General features: G+C 34.6%; 3 protein-coding genes across 6 annotated transcripts; all 3 read left to right on the plus strand.

Moving 5' to 3' along the window:
• Positions 1 to 1,210: 1,210 nt before the first annotated feature.
• On the plus strand, positions 1,211 to 3,291 carry LOC127266030 (60S ribosomal protein L28-2-like). The gene is made up of 4 exons (XM_051296109.1): positions 1,211 to 1,354; positions 1,438 to 1,604; positions 1,956 to 2,116; positions 2,952 to 3,291. The coding sequence occupies exons 2-4, from the start codon at positions 1,457 to 1,459 to the stop codon at positions 3,078 to 3,080; spliced, it is 438 nt and encodes a 145-aa protein (XP_051152066.1). The 5' UTR covers positions 1,211 to 1,354; positions 1,438 to 1,456; the 3' UTR covers positions 3,081 to 3,291.
• Positions 3,292 to 4,442: 1,151 nt separating this feature from the next.
• Positions 4,443 to 10,612, plus strand: LOC127240978 (serine/threonine protein phosphatase 2A 55 kDa regulatory subunit B beta isoform-like). Of its 4 annotated transcripts, none has more exons than XM_051259855.1 (14): positions 4,443 to 5,019; positions 6,176 to 6,279; positions 6,368 to 6,466; positions 6,635 to 6,754; positions 7,298 to 7,510; positions 7,782 to 7,873; positions 8,320 to 8,438; positions 8,663 to 8,786; positions 8,918 to 9,041; positions 9,553 to 9,621; positions 9,704 to 9,795; positions 9,908 to 9,985; positions 10,061 to 10,152; positions 10,222 to 10,612. In XM_051259855.1, exons 1-14 carry the CDS (start codon positions 4,902 to 4,904, stop codon positions 10,356 to 10,358), a joined length of 1,581 nt encoding a protein of 526 aa, XP_051115812.1. In that variant the 5' UTR covers positions 4,443 to 4,901; the 3' UTR covers positions 10,359 to 10,612. The 4 variants fall into 4 exon arrangements, with proteins under 4 accessions (XP_051115812.1, XP_051115820.1, XP_051115827.1 ...); XM_051259863.1 differs by having other exon boundaries at positions 7,298 to 7,507; XM_051259870.1 differs by having other exon boundaries at positions 4,444 to 5,019; positions 10,082 to 10,152.
• Positions 10,613 to 12,990: 2,378 nt separating this feature from the next.
• On the plus strand, positions 12,991 to 17,156 carry LOC127241207 (inactive protein kinase SELMODRAFT_444075-like). The gene is made up of 10 exons (XM_051260140.1): positions 12,991 to 13,231; positions 13,761 to 14,057; positions 14,351 to 14,508; positions 14,586 to 14,680; positions 14,764 to 15,731; positions 15,800 to 15,960; positions 16,050 to 16,126; positions 16,200 to 16,347; positions 16,415 to 16,564; positions 16,672 to 17,156. The coding sequence occupies exons 2-10, from the start codon at positions 13,862 to 13,864 to the stop codon at positions 16,870 to 16,872; spliced, it is 2,154 nt and encodes a 717-aa protein (XP_051116097.1). The 5' UTR covers positions 12,991 to 13,231; positions 13,761 to 13,861; the 3' UTR covers positions 16,873 to 17,156.
• Positions 17,157 to 20,201: the final 3,045 nt, after the last annotated feature.

Here is a 20,201-nt window from a genome sequence, read left to right on the forward strand (position 1 = left end):
TTTTTGAATCGAGGATGAAAAAGATTCCAGTAACTTCAAGCAAAGGAGAATTGTCGACTCAAGGAAAAAAAAAAGCCACTCGAACTCATTATTTAAATATTATTTAGCAATAACTTTTTTAATAAACATCGTATATAAAATTATTATAAATAAAGAATAATGACAAATGACCTACCATATAAACACAAGGTATTAGTGTACAAGGGATCATACTTAACCAAAAGACTTGTATAAGAAGCTAATTTCTCTAATATTTCACTTTGCTATGTATCGGTAAGATTGTGCAGAAGTATTCCGACTCTACTTAGATAAAAATGAAATAGTAGGTAAAAAAAATTAAATATTCTGAGAACATATAGAGCGAATATAATAAAAAAAAACTTCTACATACGCTAAGATGATTGTGTTTCCATTTTAATATTTACTTAAGGTAATAATACTTTCGTCTCATAGCAAAGTATTCATATTTCAATTTTAGTCCGTTTCATAACAAAATATTTATTTTCTTTTTTAGTAATTGTACTATCTACCTAACATTACAAATTCTCTTGTAACTTACAATATATTATACAAATAACATTACTTTTATATCATACAATACTAATACTTATTTTAGGCATTTCTGTTTTATTCCTACTATATCTCAATATAATACTAATATTTTTAAAATTATGTGAAAAAACAAACGAATAAGTAGGTTCGGGTTTTTTTTTGTAAATATTGTACCTATCAATGTCCTATTGCTTTATTGGGTACAAAAATATTATAGTCCGATAGTGTAGAGAGTGAACTTTTGACCGTGAGATCATATGTTTAAACCCCGACACCTTCAAATTCGTCTTTCACATATGGTTTATCGTAGTGTAATTTGTCTTATCGAAAATAATATTTTCTATAAAAAAGTTAATGTTCAGATATAAACAAACATATACAAATTTTATACAATACAAAAGATAGAATATTTTAAAAATGATATTTTTTTTAATAAAATAAATAATTAAATATTAGTTATAGTTTTGGGTGTTGAATTTTAAATAAAAATTTAATTAAATTAATTATTTAATATAAAAATATTTATTTACTAGTTTCGGATTTTTATTTTTATTTTTTATATAAATAATAATAATTTATCCAAATCTACAAATACACACAACTCAAATAAATAAATAAAATTTTATAATAAAAACCCTTCAAATGTGAAGGGTATTTTTGCAATTATAGATGCTCTAACACACCCTAGGGTTTTAAAACTTACCGTCTATAAGTATCAGAGGCTTCCATCGTCGGGCCATATTGCTGCGAGCCGTGGTGGAGAGACTGTAGAAGCACATCTACTTTTTGATTTATTTGGAAGGTGAATCATCGACTCTAGTAATGCGTGGTTATGGAGTCGTGTATGGGTTTGTCGTGACGTGTTTTCTATTTGGTGTGAGTTAGGGTTTCTGCGACTTGAGGAATGGCGACGGTACCGGGGCAACTCATATGGGAGATTGTGAAGAAGAACAATTCGTTTCTGGTGAAACAGTTTGGCAATGGCACCGCCGGCGTTAAGTTCAGCAAGGAGCGTAACAATCTTTACAATTTGCACTCCTTCAAACATTCCGGTTAGCTTTTTTTTTTTTTTTATTAAAATTAATTTGGATGTTTTTTTTACGTACTGCATAATCGATCTCCTTGGTATTCGAATGTTTTATTTGATGGAATACGTTATTGCTTTGATATGATTCATGGTTTTGGGCTATGGATGCCGGATTTCTTCTCGCCTAATTTTGTGTATATATTGGATTGGTTTTATTGCTATGAATCAATTTTTGCTTGCACGACTTGATTTTAAAATTCATTCAATATTGGGATGTTATCTATCAGTTGTTTTTTCAGAATAGATTAGAATTCTCTGTGATTAGACTACAACTACACATCCTGGAATGGTTTTGCCAATAAAATCTTATTTACAGGTCTGGCAAACAAGAAAACTGTGACAATTCAACCTGGCAAGCATCACACTGTGGTGTTTGCAACAACCAAGATAAAGAAGCAGAACAAGCCTGGAAGTTCACTTCACAAGTCTGTCATGAAGAAAGACCTCGATCTCATGGCTAATGCTGTTTCAAACCAGGTATGAGTTAGTTTGCTTTTGTTTGTGCAGGCCCAGTTTGATGCTTGCAGTTAGTTTGATCATGTCTTGATAGAGATTAGCAAGCTAATCAATTCCACAATTTGTTCTGTTATCATGGGACTCCTTTATTTGCAGCTAGAATAAACTGTTTTTCTAGATCCAAACATTGAAAGCATACCCATTGGCTTTTTTCTTAAGAAGGCAACAGATGTGATCTATCGAGTAGGCAGTTCAATGACTGGAAAACTTGTGTTTGTTTGTGGGCCTTTGAAGTTGCGTTTGGGGTTTTGAATTGTGAAATTTTGAATTAAAATAGTTGTTCAATCTGAGATAAATAGGTTGTAATGTATTTGCATGTAAAATTGATTTTTAGTGCAATATTATAAAAAATAATTAATAAAAAACCAGAGGTTGATTTGATTTGATATTCTTTTTTTGGTTGATAGATGGTAAAATTTGCTACATGTATCTGTTTGGAGTCATTTGTGTTTCCATATCTAACGATTGGATCTTATGGTACGATTAGTTTTTATTTGTGCATACATCCATTGAGTATAGATGTGTATATATATTTGTAGCTGAGTTTTCATGTTGGCATTTAATAATGATCGGATAGCAAATGACTTTGAGTATGTATGAACTTATCTTGGAATGGAGGTGTTGTGCGCGCAATCAAATCACGTAGAATATACTTGTTCACCAAATATCTTAGTTATAGGGGTGCATTTATCGAGAGTTATGTTACATAATGTGGTAATTGCATCTAGTAATAATTGGATCTCGAATAGTTTTTGAATGTACAGTATGCTTGCTTGCCCATTGTTTTTTGATATAGGTGGGGGATACTTATTACCGCTGTGATCTTAAGAAGGCAGCTCTAGCAAGACTGTGCGTCGTCCACAGGAGCCTCAAGATTGCCAAGTCTGGCCCCAAGAAGAGGAATCGACAAGCTCACAGAACCTGATTTTCATTACAACTTCAATAAGTCAGGCATTGTTTTTTGTCATTTTGAAAACTTCTTTTTTCTTTTGGCAATTAGCTGAAGTTATTGCATCTTGGTTTTGGACACAATTACTTCCATTTTTTGCTGTTCTTGATTAGCATGAGAAACTTCATTTTAATCCTTGTTTATTTGTATTTTTCTCAATGCTATCAATCAATGAGTTATTTCTGAAGGGCTTTTCAAATTAATCCATTGCAAGCAAGAACTGTTAGATGTTCTTTCGAACTTGGTGAAAACATGTAGTAATATTTCACAATTGGGCTTTGAAGTCTGAAGGAAATTAAAAATCATGGCTGAACAAACTACGTGGTTCAGTTACAGTACTGAAACCTCTCAATTGGAAAAGATGAGATGAGGTGAGCAGAGCAGAGCAGGAATCAAAATTAATAAGTACTAACCGACTGGATAGATACAGATACAAAGTGGAAAAGTAATGAGGAACAAGACAAGGGGCATTTATGTCATTGAATTGACAGCATCACCGAACCGAGTGAGGCTGAGGCTGAGGCTGAGGCTGAGGCATGCACACAACGTAAGCCCGCGTTTGCCACCTCAAAATAGTTTTCTTAATGTGAAGGTTTAAGGTTAATGTTAGCAGAAATTTATTTTATTTAAGAGGGATAAAAAAACTATCAACTTTTATTCGTTCATATATTTTTAATATAAATTTAATTTTTAAAATCCATAATACTATTATTTTTTATTTTATAATTAAAATATTATTATTTTTTAAATTTATCTTTTAAAATAGACTGAAAAAAAAAGTCCCCAGATGAACAATATTTCTCGGTGTCTGTTGTTTTTCAAATCAAAATAAAATTATAATTTAAATAAAAATATATTATTTTTTATAAAATATTATTTAAATAAAAAAATCAAATTTAATACTACATTAATTACAAACCACGATCAAACAAACCACTGAAATTTTTTGTTTTTTTCTAATCATCTTTCTATTCAAATTTTAATTTTGATCATTCTAATACCAAAGCAACTTTAATTGTGTTTCTTTATCACCAAAATCTCAAATTTATATTATTTAGATAATATATTTTTAACAAAATATCTCACCGTATATTATTTTAATATCAATCTCAAAATTTTCAAACCCAATTAAAAGAAACAAAAGTAATTGCCAAACATGGCCTTAAATCCCGTCCAAGCTGTGATATCGTTGCGTACATCGGCGGGTGAGATTAGTACGTCACGGGAGAAAATCATCGAAAAATAAAAAAAGAGTGCAGGGCATAATATAATTTAAGAAAAAAATAGTTACTGTTATATATAAATATATATATAATAAAAAAAATATATTGATGAAAGATAGAGAACTCTGTGTGTATTGACACAGAACGGTTTGATACACTGAAGGTTAAGAAAACAGAGCAAAATAATCCCCGGATTTCTTCCCCCATACATCACCGTTTGTCTGCATATGGATTCCCATAGACAGCCTTAATCATCCTCAGTTATTGTACTAACCGATGCTGTAGTTTTTATGCACCGACTGAGAAATGATTATTGAATCTGAATCCTTTTATCGGCTGCTGCTACTGCTGCTTCGATCTTTCTTTAGTTTCCTGACCTAATTTGCTCCTCCTGCTGCTGTTGCTTTGTTTCTTGTTTTTTTGAAAAATAAAAAAATTCTGGGTTTTGTTTGTGGGTTATTGTTGAAGTGAAATTGGGAAGGGGTGAGGGAAGGAATCAGTTGCTTTTGTTGGAATTTCTTGTTGTTTTGTAAGTACTTTTATTGTTTTTTTCGGTTCTCCATTGTTGGGAAGAATGAACAGTGGTGATGGCGGGGGAGAGACTTCAACTGCGGCGGGTGCACCTGCGCCGCTGGAGTGGAATTTTTCTCAGGTCTTTGGTGAGCGGGCGGCCGGCGAGGAAGTACAGGAAGGTGAGGAATGGTGATTTAATTGATGGTAAATGGATTCGTGTGCGTTAGGTTGGGATCTTGTGTTTAGGGTTTTGGTTCTTGTGAATTTGATGCATTTGGGGGTCAGTTTGTTACTTGATTTAGTAGGAATAAGCGGTGTTTGTCTAGATTTTGGATAAGTGATCGGCACGTTGTGTTTTAATCAATGTTGTGATTAATGGTTGAGTTGTACCTAATGGATTCAGTTCAATGTTACATATGTACTGGTTTTTCTTGCTGCCTGCGTTGGGGTTCTTAAGAACAGCTGTAAAGTGGATTTGGATCTGTGGAATTGCATTTAATTTGCCTTTCCAAGTGTCTTCTACACTTTTGAGTTTTGATCTAAACCTAGTTACATGTTTAAGCTGCAAGGATAGAATCTTTTGATGTGTTGAAGTTGCAGTGGGATCGAGTATTCGAATATATACATATCCGGGTGCTGCCAAGTGTGTCAAATTTATTGGGCTCGGGTTCTTCAGTCAACTAACTTTAATTCTCACTGTTATATCGATTGGAATTTTCCGGATGATTACTTTATTAGTTTAGCATCATTGATTGGGGGACATGCCATGATATGATCAGTAGTTTGGCAATATCCGGTTTGAAGTGGCCGAGGGCTTTACAAGTGTATTATTCCGATCGGTAGGGAGAAACTTCAGAGAATTCAAAATGATGTTTTTTAGTTGGTACACAACAATCTCTGCGTCATTTCATCCATTGGCATAATAAGTTGGTAATAACGACAAAAAGGACGTCAATTTTAGGTACCAGCCGTTATCAAGTTTTAAAATAGTAACGACTAAGGATTGGCAGTTAGGATTCAGTGTGGATTTTTTCTTTTCCGGCCTTAGAGGATATTCTAGTATAATTATATCAATTGCAAGGTCATGCATCTTTTTTGCAAGTTTATGCAATGTTCAGGTAATCCATGCTTTTAGTAAGGAATGTTTTTATGCTTTGTCTGTATTATCTAGAACCCTAGATATGTATTGAATCTTACACTTTGGCTACCCTTCTTTTAGCTTTGTCAGCATTGCTGAAGACATTAACTCTTTTTCTACTTATCTCATGATGGTTCAAATAAAATGGCTTTGTCTACCACTTACATAGTTACTTATAATTTCGCTTTTCTTTGCAGTGGATATCATCTCTGCCATTGAGTTTGATAGAACTGGCGATCATCTGGCCACTGGCGATCGTGGTGGAAGGGTGGTGTTATTTGAAAGAACAGATACAAAAGACGTAAGACTCTACCATGAAAAAAATACATGTGTTGATGATATATCTATCTATTTTACAGATGATTTCTTTTCTATACGTATATATGCAGCATGGTGGCAATCGAAGAGATTTAGAACAAATGGACTATTCAGTTGATCGACAACCTGAGTTCCGTTATAAAACTGAATTTCAAAGCCATGAACCCGAGGTTTTTATTTCGAACTTTAGATTCTTCTCTCTTGTTGTTATGACGCTCCTGCTTATGTTCTAAACGTCAGTTGCAAAATAAATTTCTTTTTATTATATTCACCCTTTCTTAGAATGGGTTACAACTCGTATATAATTATATTTGATGGATGCATGTCTTTGTCTTCAGTTTGATTATCTCAAGAGTTTGGAGATTGAGGAGAAAATCAACAAGATTAGGTGGTGCCAGGCAGCTAATGGTGCCCTCTTTCTTCTGTCTACTAATGACAAGACCATCAAATTCTGGAAGGTGGGGTCTTGAATTTAATTTTGTTACCATGTAAAAGAGGAACATGTAAAGTAGATGTCCAAAATTTAAGGTTATTTAACATTGGTGACTGGCTCACTATGCTCGCATCTTCCCAATCATTTTGGTTTTCAATTTTCACATATGATGCACTTTTTTTTTCTTTTCTACATATAGTTATGTTTGTCTATGGCTTTTGTTACATGGGTTCTTCTTTACTGGGATGTTCTGGTGTCTAAGGTTTGATAGAAAATGCTATCGTGCGTCTATATCTTCTTGATCTTGATAGTTTTCCTTCTCTAGCTTCGTCTAAGCAAGGAAAAAAAATTAATAACTAAATTCAAGTCTAACTAAATTCAAGTTCAGCTGGAGGCTATGCATTTCTATAATAATCCGGGTATCTGGGGTTTGAGCTAATGAAGATTTATTTTACTGCTTCACTTCTCTCATGTTAGTATTCATATTTGCTATTATGTCAGTCCAAAGGACTCGTTTTTTAAAATAGAATGGACAGTTTTGTAATATTCCAATTTCCCTATTTAACAGGTTCAGGAAAAGAAAGTGAAGAAAGTTGCTGATATAAATGTCAACCCATCTAAAGCTTCTGGAAATGGTGGAAGTACTGCAAGTTCTAGTGTCTGCGCTAGTCCTAGGCAGTGCCTTGATAATGGTGGCTGTTCAGATCAACCTTACAACTCTTTGAGCAACGACTTTTTGTTTCCACCTGGGGGCATCCCGTCTCTGCGATTACCAGTGGTAGTTGTATTTAATTCAGTATACTACCCGAATAAGAATTTGATTACAGCTCTTCATCTTTGGATTTTGGTTTGACTTTTTAGGTATTTATTTGGAGTGAAAATTGCCAATGTGTCTTTATGAATATACAGACATATATACCTATATATATATATGTATCTATATACTTTATTTTTTGTTTTCCTGCATTCCAGTGCTAACGTTAACGCTATTTAATTTGCTAAAATTAGGTGTTTCTGACTGTTTCTCTTGCACTTGGCTGTGTAATTTTTAGGTCACAAGCAATGAGACCAGTCTACTTGCAAGATGTAGAAGAGTATATGCTCATGCACATGACTACCATATCAATTCCATCTCAAACAACAGGTGACTGTGATTCTTTTATTATCTAATTCTTTTCTATTCCAAATTATTTGTGCCAATTGGATTTATTATACAAACTTTAATATGAAGCTTGGTGTTGATCCTTGTGCTAAGTATTTCCACTTCCTAGAACATGATGCATATCTATGAACAACATGGTAACTTGCTCCTTTTGCTTCCTTGAGAGAGTCGTGTTGTTTAACCATCAAGGTGAGAAAGATTTTGCAAAACAGATGGTATCATATATATATTTTTCATCGAATCTACTATTGAAAAAGACAGGTCACCTTGTTTTGCATTGGTTTTTGGCATACAGTGACGCATTTTTTGTTTGTTTTGTATGTGCCACAAATCTCGACTTCCTCTTAGAGTCCTGCTTATAGTTAACCAACTGAGCCATTCTTTCAATGTCATATTATTGAATTGATTCTATTTGTGATGCTTGCCAGTGATGGTGAAACATTTATATCAGCTGATGATCTCCGAATAAATCTTTGGAACCTGGAAATAAGCAATCAAAGTTTCAATATTGTTGATGTGAAGCCAGCAAATATGGAGGATCTGACTGGTAAGTTATATTTTTACAAGCTGAAGATTCTTGTCTTCTTCTTTAAATGTTCGTTGATTCTAATAATTGAGTGGCACAGACTGGAAAAAAGGCTTGATGAATTTACAAATCAAGTAATCTGAGATCGTCATGATGCAAAAAAATTATCAGTAAACTGACCTTATTTGATCCTCCATTGTGACGGCTTGTATTGGCTGATACTTGATACTCGTGCCTGATTGCAGAGGTGATAACATCGGCAGAATTTCATCCTACTCATTGCAATATGTTGGCATATAGCAGCTCAAAAGGCTCCATTCGACTTATTGACTTGCGTCAATCTGCGTTGTGTGATTCACATTCTAAACTGTAAGTTCTATGTTAGTTTATCTTCTTTAATGATTCTTTTGTCTGCAAATAAAAGCTCTCTCTGTTTATTACTGAGCTTTTATGCTTTTGAGCAATTGCTCTCTTATGATCAATTTTCTGATTTTGTACAGATTTGAGGAGTCTGAGGCACCTGGCTCGAGATCATTTTTCACTGAGATAATTGCCTCAATTTCAGATGTTAAGTTTGCTAGGGATGGCAGATATTTGTTGAGTCGGGATTACATGACCCTTAAGGTTCGATCTTATTTGGTATTTCAATTCTTTCAGCGATGTTTTGGCCAATGACTCCAATCAAATTGTGGTGATCTTTTTTCAAAAATATTTCTCTTTTCTGTCTAACTTAGATGATGATAAAGATGCTTTTTCTTTCATGAAGGATGCTGAAAGGATTTGGCAGTTCTTTTCTCTGTGGTGCTTTTTGTGATTGAAAAACAAACACTCAATAAATCAAAATACATCACCTGATACTCGGGGTTAGAAGTTTTAGAATTGGTGAAGATTCTAAACAAAAGCCATCAATTTGTTTTAAACAATATGTACAAAATAATGTTGTTATCAAGATTAAGCTAAGTAGCGGTGATGTTGAACACTCTTTCATCTAAGCCTTTTCAAACTCTTACATTAATTGTCTAATTATTTTTCCTCATTTACTTTTTGGGTTGCATAGGACGCAATAACCTTTACATCTTAACCTTGGATGCATAATGATATTCATACTTCTTTTAATTTGTAATATTGGTTGCAGTTGTGGGATATCAATATGGATTCGGGTCCTGTGGCCGCCTTCCAGGTTCACGAGTACTTAAGACCAAAGGTAAATCATTCCACTCCATGATATTTTGGCGTCTTAAGTTTTTTCTTTAGACCATTAACATCTTGTATCTTGATAATTCCAGCTCTGTGACTTGTATGAAAATGATTCCATTTTTGATAAATTTGAATGCTGCTTGAGCGGAGATGGTCTTCGAGTTGCAACTGGTTCTTACAGGTAAATTTCAGTTTATATTCAGATTTATCGTGTCTTTTACCTAACAAAATACACACTCAACATACATATATTTATATATAATGTATATATATACACATATATACTCTCTCAGCAATCTATTCCGCGTATTTGGTTGTGCTGCTGGTAGCACCGAGGAAACGACTCTTGAAGCTAGCAAGAACCCAATGAGGTAACTCTTTAAAAATCAATTTCTGTTGTCCTCAAATTTTCAAATTCTAAATCGAAATCTCTGTTGTTGCTAAAGCATTTTCTCGATTCCTCCCAGACGACATGTCCAGACCCCTTCAAGGCCTTCAAGAGCCCTCGGCAGCAGCATTACCCGTGTTGTCAAACGCGGTAAGATTTCCCATTCCCAAACGTCTCTACATCCCCACACCGATTCTTTCTCATCCCCCACTTTTGCAGGCGCAGAAAATCAAGGAATCGACGCCAATGGAAACACTTTCGACTTCTCCTCAAAGCTGCTCCACCTGGCGTGGCACCCGTCAGAGAATTCCATCGCCTGCGCCGCTTCAAATAGCTTGTACATGTACTATGCATAGAAAAAATGCTCGTCTTCAACCTCCGCCGGGTAATGATCTGTGGCCAAAGTGGCCTTTGAATGTACCAAAAGTGGTCCGGGATGGACGGAGGAACAAACAAACAAACGAACGATAGATCGAAACGGTAGAACAAATGAACGAACACAATGAACAAGCTGCGGATTATCGACCCTTTTCTCTCATTTGATTCAACAGCCAGTAGTGATCCTTGTTAAATGTTTCCTTAATTTAGGTGCTGCTTCTTTTGCATCTTATCCTCCTTATTTTTTGGTTATCTTTTTCACCCTCCTCAAATAGGATAGATGTAGCAACTCTGTGTTCTTCGTTTGTGTTAGAACTTAGAAGTTGTAGGCAACTATATAATATATATATATATATAGAGAGAGAGAGAGAGAGAGAGAGAGAAGGAAATAGATTTGTCCGTTTGCTAGTTAAGAAATTTGTGCTCTATTTACATACATAGAAGATTTTAGAGTTTTGAAAAGTTTTGAGTAAAAATTGATAATTTGACTAAATATCAAAACTTTCGAAATTTTTATGTAAATAGAGCCTTATATGCTTGAAGAAAGCCCAAATTTCAAGTAGTAAGCCATATGATCTTGTTTAAGTGGTTTCTTGAAAATATAGAAGCAATAGCACAAAATGACATGAAATCTAGGCCCAAAAGAATTATTACAATGACAAGAAAAGGGCCACTCAATTTTGTCTTTTATATTGTGCATATTGTCATATTGTGGATTGGAAGAAGTAGAAAAAAGACATTGGAGAGGCCCACAAGATAAGGGTTGCTAGATTTTGGATCATTTGATACACGACATTGCAATAATGCAATGGGCCATGTAGGACATCCTAAGATATATATACACATATATACATACATTATAGTTATAGATGTTTCATCACTTTTTTCACAAAATCATAACTAGTTATTTCTTATTAGTCGCAATCACTTTTTCCCACTTTTGATTGGATCAAAATATTTAGGGTGTGTTTGTTTGAAGGATTTTGGAGGATTTCCAATGTTCATCCAATTTTTTCCCCCCAAAAACATCAAATCAAACACCTATTTTTCATTTTTTATATTATACTAAAAATCAATTTTACATTCAAAACATCACATCAAACCCTATTTATATCACATCATACAACTATTCAAATTCAAAATTTTTACTATTCAAATCCCAATCCAAAATCAACACACCCTTAGAGTCATCCTAGTTTGCAGTATATTATATTTGGTTGAAACAAATAGGGGCTACGGATTTCTATATTTAGGATCGTAAGAAATCACTTAATGGTGTGGAATGAATTTGCCATAGTGGGTCATAAATTTAAATTTTGATGCTTTTATAATTTAAAAATTTTAAAATATTTCAATACTTTTATTTAACGGAGTCAACTTATTCAATAAAATATTATATCTATTTTATTTTATTTTTTACAAAATATCATTTTAAATATTGAATTATTTACTATTTAAAAAAAATTTCATAACTTCCAAAACTTTTATTGTTTTGTGCAGGTGATTGTGCTAAAAACAACTGAAATCCCAATTCTTGGACCACTAAAACATGTGTGAATATGGCCCATGGTTTAAGGGACAAGCAATATGTGGATTCATTTAATAATTTGCTAAGTTACAAAATACTAAGGTTAAATAAATTAACTATAATCTAAATAATACTTTAATTAAAGCTAGATTAAAATACCAAATATTTGCTCACTTTGAGGTGTGTACCTTTCCAATAAATGCTGGCTTATCTGATTGATTTAATTTAAATAAATGAAGCCAGTCAGTAGCCAGCAATTTTGGTATTTTTTTGGGTAATGATTTAAAATGGGATCAGATTATGATTAATACAAATCAAGGATTTTGTACTTAATTAGATTGCAATTACCTTTTTTTTTTTTTTTTTTTTTTGTCCTATTCAATAATTACATTAATTAACTTGTCGCTTTTATGTAATTATTAATTTAGATTGGACTACAATTAATTTTTTACAATATTTTGATTTTATTACATCCTCGATCTTCACAAACTATTAATTTCGGAGGTTCGAAAAGCAGCGGACCTGGCAAAAAAGTGGGGCCCTGTCTGGCTGACGGCGGCCCTCCGTCAAACGGAAGCGGAAGCGCCGTCACGCAGTGACTGATTGCCGTGACGTCTCCGTTAAGTCAGGCACGTTCCCTACGTTAATGAATTTACAATAATACCCTTTAGTAATTACAATGTGAAAATTTGTGACAGGCTTTTTAGTAAACTGCGCATTTATTGTTGTAGGAATTGATTTGAATGCTAACCTGCGCACGTAGTAGTCTTCACGTCTTTATTACATACTTTTATTTAAATTTTTTTTTTTAGTTCTTTTAAATTTATAATCTATAATAATATTTGGATTATTTAAAATAAGACATTAACTTTAGTTTAAATTTCAAAATGGTTACTTTCTTAAAAGTGTTTGTCAAACTTTGCACCTTTCCAATTGAAATTATCTATACAAAATTTCGAGGACACAGACGTAATTAAGCAAAAAGGCAGGGGCATTCTTGGAAAAGAAAAACCCCGACGACGCCGCTGTCAGAATGCAGTAGATATAAGCGGGACAAAATTTAAAGAGATTTCTTCAGCCCCATTTGCAACTGCACAAATTTTCGTCTTCGTTCATCTCTCGATTGCGCTTTATACAAATTTGAGTGGGGCATTGGTTGAGTGTATTCCTTTTCGAAGATGACGATAGCTTAAAGGAGTAAAAGATTTCATCATAATTGCAATCTGTGGTTTCGTCGATGTCTTGCATCATTTTTGGATTTAGGGTTTGTTGGAGTTTGTTCGACTTGAGACCTCACGCCATGTGACGATGATGATGATGATGGTGATCTCTCTAATCTTTAATTTCCTTTTTCTTTTTTAAATTTTAATTTTGTGATTGTCGTCTTTGTTGTTACCCGTCGTTGTAGTTTAGCTGCTCTGATGTGAAATAATGAGCAAGAAATGGGATATTATTAACTTTGCCTCTGTGTTTTTGTAGATATGATAGAAATCATAGTTTTTCCAAAAAGCCAAAAAGAGAGTAATATATTTAACTTTGTGAGTTCTGAAGGGTACTGAGTTCCACGTTTCAAAGCTCTTCCAATTATTGGCTATTTTAGAGAGAGAGAGAGAGAGAGAGTTTTAGAGAGTGAAAGGATTGTGGGCTCATTTGGGATCTGGAAAACAGCTCATTTCACCTGAGTCCCTTTTCCATTTTCTCCCCCATTCAAAATCATTGCTACCTCCTTCACATTGACTTCCCTAATTTAATTTGATTTGATTTGATAGCTGCCTGTTTCATCTGCTTTCTTGTTCATGTGTACCTTTAATCCTTCGTTTCTTTTAATTTGTTGTTTCAATTTTGTACTTAGATCCATTGATGAGGTTCCTGCCTGGACAATCACATTAATTAATCTGTAGTTCTTGGGAAGGAAGAAGGTTTTGGTGATCTGTTTAATTTGGATTGATAATCATGAGCGAAGAAGCCATGAACAACAAATTAGTGACGCAGACTGAGAACAAGAATTGTCGAGTGGTCGAGAAGGTTGTTGTGGCTGTCAAAGCATCGAAGGAGATCTCAAGAACTGCTCTTGTTTGGGCCTTAACTCATGTTGTCCAGCCCGGACATTGCATTACCCTCCTCGTTGTCGTCCCTTCTCGTCCCTCTGGTATTATCATTAACTTTCTTACATGAATTATCGATTGTTTGCTGCAGAAGCATAATCTTTTGTTTCGATTTGAGCTTAGAATTGAGTTCGACAACAAACCATTCGAGCATTGCTGATTGTTTGAGATATTTTAGATATTTTTAGTTTTTGTTGGATTTGATTGGTTTAGATTATGATTTGGTTGCATTTGTTGTTTTGATTTGAGTCTATCGAGTCTATTTTATTATCGATAAACAATTCTGAAAATTCTGCAGCAATGTAACAAATGTGATGTGTGTGTGATGCTTAATTAGGGAGAAAATTTTGGGGGTTCCCGAGGTTCGCCGGAGACTGTGCTAGTGGCCTTAGGAGATCGCATTCGGGGACGAATATTGTCGAGCAAAAATCCGATATAACGGATTATTGCTCGCAGATGATTCTCCAGCTTCGCGACGTTCATGATCCTAATAAGGTGAGGTTTGCTCCGTAGTTAGTTAAGTTCGGAAATGTTAATGTACATCATGAAGAACCTGATCCAATGCTTTTCAGATCAATGTGAAGATTAAAATCGTGTCGGGGACTCCATCCGGTGCAGTTGCTGCAGAAGCGAAACGAAATCAGGCTGATTGGGTTGTGCTGGACAAGTAATTCGCGCCCGCGTCGATTTTCGTACGTATCCGGTTGTTGTCTGTTTTTGTCGACTGATCTACGAATGTTGTCCGCGCAGGCATCTTAAAAACGAGGAGAAATGTTGTATGGACGAGCTGCATTGCAACATCGTTGTTATAAAACGATCGCAGGCGAAGGTTCTTCGACTGAATTTAGTCGGATCGCCGGTCGAGCATAACGATTCGACGAGCAGTGATAGCGATCGACCGTCGAAGGATACGGAAAGCAAGAACGATTCCTCGGATTCGACTCGCGGTCCGTTCGTCACCCCATCGAGTAGCCCCGAGCCGTTCACTGCAACCGAACCCGCAACTTCGTCGGTCTCCAGCTCTGACCCGGGAACTTCGCCATTTTCCACCGACCAACCGATTGTTTCCGTCAAGAAAGAGGAACTAACCATGCCCGCCAAACAGGATCGAGATCTCGATCGATGCAGCTCGGATTCAGACAGCGACGACTTATCTTCCTCCTCGAGTTTAAGGTTTCAACCGTGGATGGCGACGATCGTCGCTTCCCGCTGCCACTCTTTGGACCGGATAAACGAACCCCGTCTGGCGCTGTCCCGAACCCAAGCAGGATACGGCTCGCCGAGCTACCGATCGAATTTGGATTTCAGCGGCAGTTTCCGGGAAGCGATGTCCCTCCCGAGAACCGCGACTTCCGGGCCACCTCCATTGTGTTCGATATGTCAACACAAGGCTCCGGTGTTCGGGAAGCCTCCGAGGTGGTTCTCGTACGACGAACTCGAGCTCGCTACCGGGGGGTTTTCGAGAGCCAATTTTTTAGCCGAGGGCGGGTTCGGTTCCGTCCACCGCGGAGTCCTTCCTGACGGGCAGACGATTGCGGTGAAGCAGCACAAGTTAGCGAGTTCTCAAGGAGATCAAGAATTTTGCTCGGAAGTTGAAGTGCTGAGCTGCGCTCAGCATCGAAATGTGGTTATGTTGATCGGTTTCTGCATCGAAGATGGGCGACGACTGTTGGTCTACGAGTACATCTGCAACGGATCTCTCGACGTTCATCTCTACGGTATATTCGATCTTAACGTAAACTTTTTCGATCAACGACACGCTCCTAAACCGTACTTTCGTCTCCAGGGAATCGGAAAAACACGTTGGAGTGGAGCGCGCGCCAAAAAGTCGCTGTCGGAGCAGCGCGCGGATTGCGGTATCTTCATGAAGAATGTCGAGTTGGATGCATCGTTCATCGAGACATGCGCCCGAACAACATCCTTATTACCCACGACTTCGAACCGCTGGTGCGGATAGCCTCGTATCTTTGTCAATCTTTACCTAGTAATTCTTATTTACACGTTGTTTTGATTTTTTTCCATCGTCGAAACTTTAGGTCGGAGACTTTGGCCTAGCTCGGTGGCAACCCGATGGCGAGACAGGTGTAGAAACACGAGTGATCGGGACATTCGGGTGCGTTTTCTACTAATGACATGTTCGTTCGTTCGATGTTGTGTTCGATAGTAACGATTTCGTTTTCGTTTAGGTATTTGGCTCCCGAGTACGCGCAGAGCGGGCAGATTACCGAAAAGGCAGACGTTTATTCGTTTGGGGTGGTGCTGGTCGAGCTCATATCGGGACGTAAGGCAGTCGATCTCAACCGGCCAAAAGGCCAGCAGTTTCTTACAGAATGGGTGAGGTTCGATTCGACGAATGTTCGAATGTGATCGATCGATCGATGCTAACGATGTGTTATTACAGGCGCGGCCGTTGCTCGAAGCTCGTGCGATTGACGAGCTGGTGGATCCGCGGCTCGGCGGCAACTATTCGGAGCACGAGATCGACTGTATGCTGCACGCTGCGTCTGTCTGCATACGTCGCGACCCTCAGGCGAGGCCGCGAATGTCTCAGGTGATGACGACGGCAGATTGCGCCAAATATTCGATTTTTTATTATTTTAAAAAATTTCTGTCGAAAAGAAAGCTTTGATATTGATTTAGTTCGATTGTAAATGGTAGGTACTTCGGATACTTGAAGGAGACATGGCGGATTTGAATCCTGGGATTGATGTTGGAAGTCGGAGCGGCAGAATTTGGTCCTCCGATCATCATCTCCGATACGAACCTGCCGGCGCCGGCGGCTATTCGGTTGTCCGGGAATCATCTTTGGGGAGAAATGTGGAAGATTTTAGGACAGCATCAAACAATGACAGTTTGTAGATTATTGCAATTTAATTAGTTGCTTGCTATTGCTACAGCTGCATATGTCAAATCTGCTTGGGTTTGTATATTTAGTAATGTTTTCTTCTAAATAGTAGAATTTTGTTTGTATATTTAGGGTGTGTTTGTTTGGGGGTTTGAATTTTGGATTGGGATTTGAATAGTAAAAATTTTGAATTTGAATAGTTGTATGATGTGATATAAATAGGGTTTGATGTGATGTTTTGAATGTAAAATTGATTTTTAGTATAATATAAAAAATGAAAAATAGGTGTTTGATTTGATGTTTTTAGAGGGAAAAAATTGGATGAACAGTGGAAATCCTCCAAAATCCTTCAAACAAACACACCCTTAGTGTATTTGTTTGGGTTTGGTTTGAAATTGATTTGAAATGACAAGTTGATTTAAATTTTATTGAAATAATATTTTGATGTAATATTTTTGGAAAGAAAATATTGGATCCATTTCGTCTGGGATTGCATACTTAGAAATGGGCCCACTCAAGTTGGGCCTATGTACAACCCTATTATGAATTGCCCAATGTAATATGGTCCTTTCTCAATAATTGGCCCATCATGTCATTATAGGCTAAATTAATTTTGGTGATGTAATCGATGGCTTTTTCGTATTTGGTTTGCAATATTAAAGGGTCCATTTAATTTGGGCTGTACATACTAAATGGGCTCATGGAGTTTGGTCTAACTCTTTAATGGGCCCATCGAATTAGGATTGAACTATTTAATGAGCCTTTATATATTGGGCTGCTTGCCCTTCCCATTTTATTGGGCCTATTCAATATCAGTGAGCCATGAAAGCCCAATACTATAGACAAAATCAAGACTTGTGTCTTGTAAACAATTTATTTTTGGGATAAATTAATAAAACTAATAAATTAATAAAATGGGCATGCAATTATGATTATGGGTCGACATAAAGGAGAGGGAAAATATTCTAATGCAAAAACAATAATAAGTAAATTCAATTAAAATAAAATATCGAATTCAATTAAGTATAAATCCATATATTTTGTATGCGTGGCAACCCTATCCATTTAACACTATCAAGAATTAATGCACACCTCATTGTATATATATATATATTTATATAGTATTATTATATTATATTATATACATTTCCCAATTTATTATCAAAAACATTTAAAAGGGACAGGTGGGGAATAAGATGATAAGATCAAATAACACACAGATGCATTTATCCATAAATTTAATTTAATTTAATTGAATAAAACTTATTAATACAACTAAGTGTCACTCACTGTTGACAGAGATATATAACGGCTGACAAATGACAAATGTTATTCTTTAATTGAATTAGCAGCAATCTTTATCAATTTTCCTTACATTTATGTTTAATTATTATTATTTTTTCTAAATTAAATTAAATTTCAAGTTTGTAAGTCATTCATTTTATAATTTATTTTTGTCTGTGCATTTAATTCAGCTTGGGTTTTTATCCATACAATGATGGTATATATATATATATATATTTGGGTCACATTTTTTTTTGAATTTTTATGTGCATGGTCCAATAATTTTTTATTTTTATTTTTTGGCAAACTTTTAGATTGCAATAATTAAAGTGGTCCAAAATAGGCTGAAAAGTGCAATTGGTTGGCCAGTTTTCAGTGGATAACATCTTATGAATTCAATAAATAAGCAAACAATAGTTTTGATTTTTTAGTTTTATTATTTCCAATAAATTAATATTGAGTATGTAACAAGGAATATATGACCAAAAATCCTATTTCCAGAACATGGGTTTGGGACCCTCCTCAACCAACACATTTCATAATTTCATGCAAAAAAAAAAAAAAAAATGATTTAAAGAAATAAAAATAAACAATTAGGGGGGTGAATAATAATAAAGCCTAAGTTCTTGTTATTGAAATCTTGAAAATGTTATCCATTGTAGTTGGAAATTAATAATGAGTTGGGCAGACTTGGTTTGTTGATTTGGGGACTTAATAATTAATTATTTCACTTTTATAGAAAATAAATATATAAATTGTTTGAAAATACAAAACATTCTGCATGGATTATAATAAGATAAAAGTCGAGACTCAAATATTATTCTCTAAAGCATCATACAGTAATTGGAAATATAATAAATAATTTTGTAAAATAATTGCTTCTCTAATAATAATAATAATAATACTCCCTCCCTCCGTCCACAAACTAATGTCCTATTTTTTTAGTTTGGACGTCTAATAATTATTGTCCTATTTCTTTTTTTTTTTTAAATACAAATTTTACATTTTTATCCTTTATTCAATTATTACTTATAATATTTATCATACAATTAAGAGCAAATTTGTCAATTCATAACAAAAAAAAAAAAACAATCATCTAAAAAATCGTACAAATATATAGAAATTGGACGGATGAACTATTAAAAAATGGCATACTTGGGCTTAAACATTAGGCCCATTTAAGTACTTAACCTTCTGCTTGCAATTGTGGATTAGTTATGGCCCATCAAATCCATGTAACCACAAATTTATTTATTTAAAATACTCATATATTGATAATATTTTTAAAATAAATCAAGATATTCACAAATGTATGATATAAATTCATAATTTCATAGTCACAAGTGCTATCTCTTAAACAATAATTTTGTTCATTATAAAATAATAATAATAATAATAATAATTTTGTTAGTGAAATATGTGGATGGATCGAATTTTCGACTAGTTTCTTACAGCAAAATTGATTGGTTTGTCATTTATTGCAATTTGGGCCCCAAATTTTATGATATTTTAATATTGAAAGAATGTGACATTTAAATGTCATCCTCTTTAAGTTGACGAAATAAGAAAAACAGATCAACACAAACTTCCCTTTCCTATTTGCTGACTCGGATTCTGAATAGACAACAAATGTTCTTTCCTCAGTGATAAATTTATTTTGACTTTATTTACAACATTTAAGGAATAAGTATATATCTAAATTTTAAGTTACCACTTATATCATAATATATGAATTTATATATATATATATTAATTTTCTATTCAATATAGTATTTCTTCTGTTTGGCTCTAAAGATCTTATTTACTTTTTGCGTAATTGTATTTAATATTAAAAATATTTTTATAATATAATTTTTTTTTGCACAAATGTCATTATAATAGTATTTAAGACACTAATAAAAAGTATTTTTGTCATTTTTTCTTGATTTGTATTACGTTTTCACATAATAATTAATATTTAAATATCAACGCCCAAAAAATAAATGAGACTAGCTCTTAGAGCCGGATGGAAATAGTATTATATAAAAAATCTATTAAAGAATATATTTATATCAAATCA

The sequence above is a fragment of the Andrographis paniculata genome, unplaced genomic scaffold (assembly GCF_009805555.1).
Source record: "Andrographis paniculata isolate CXL003 unplaced genomic scaffold, ASM980555v1 Contig18END, whole genome shotgun sequence".
Taxonomy (NCBI): Eukaryota; Viridiplantae; Streptophyta; class Magnoliopsida; order Lamiales; family Acanthaceae; genus Andrographis; species Andrographis paniculata.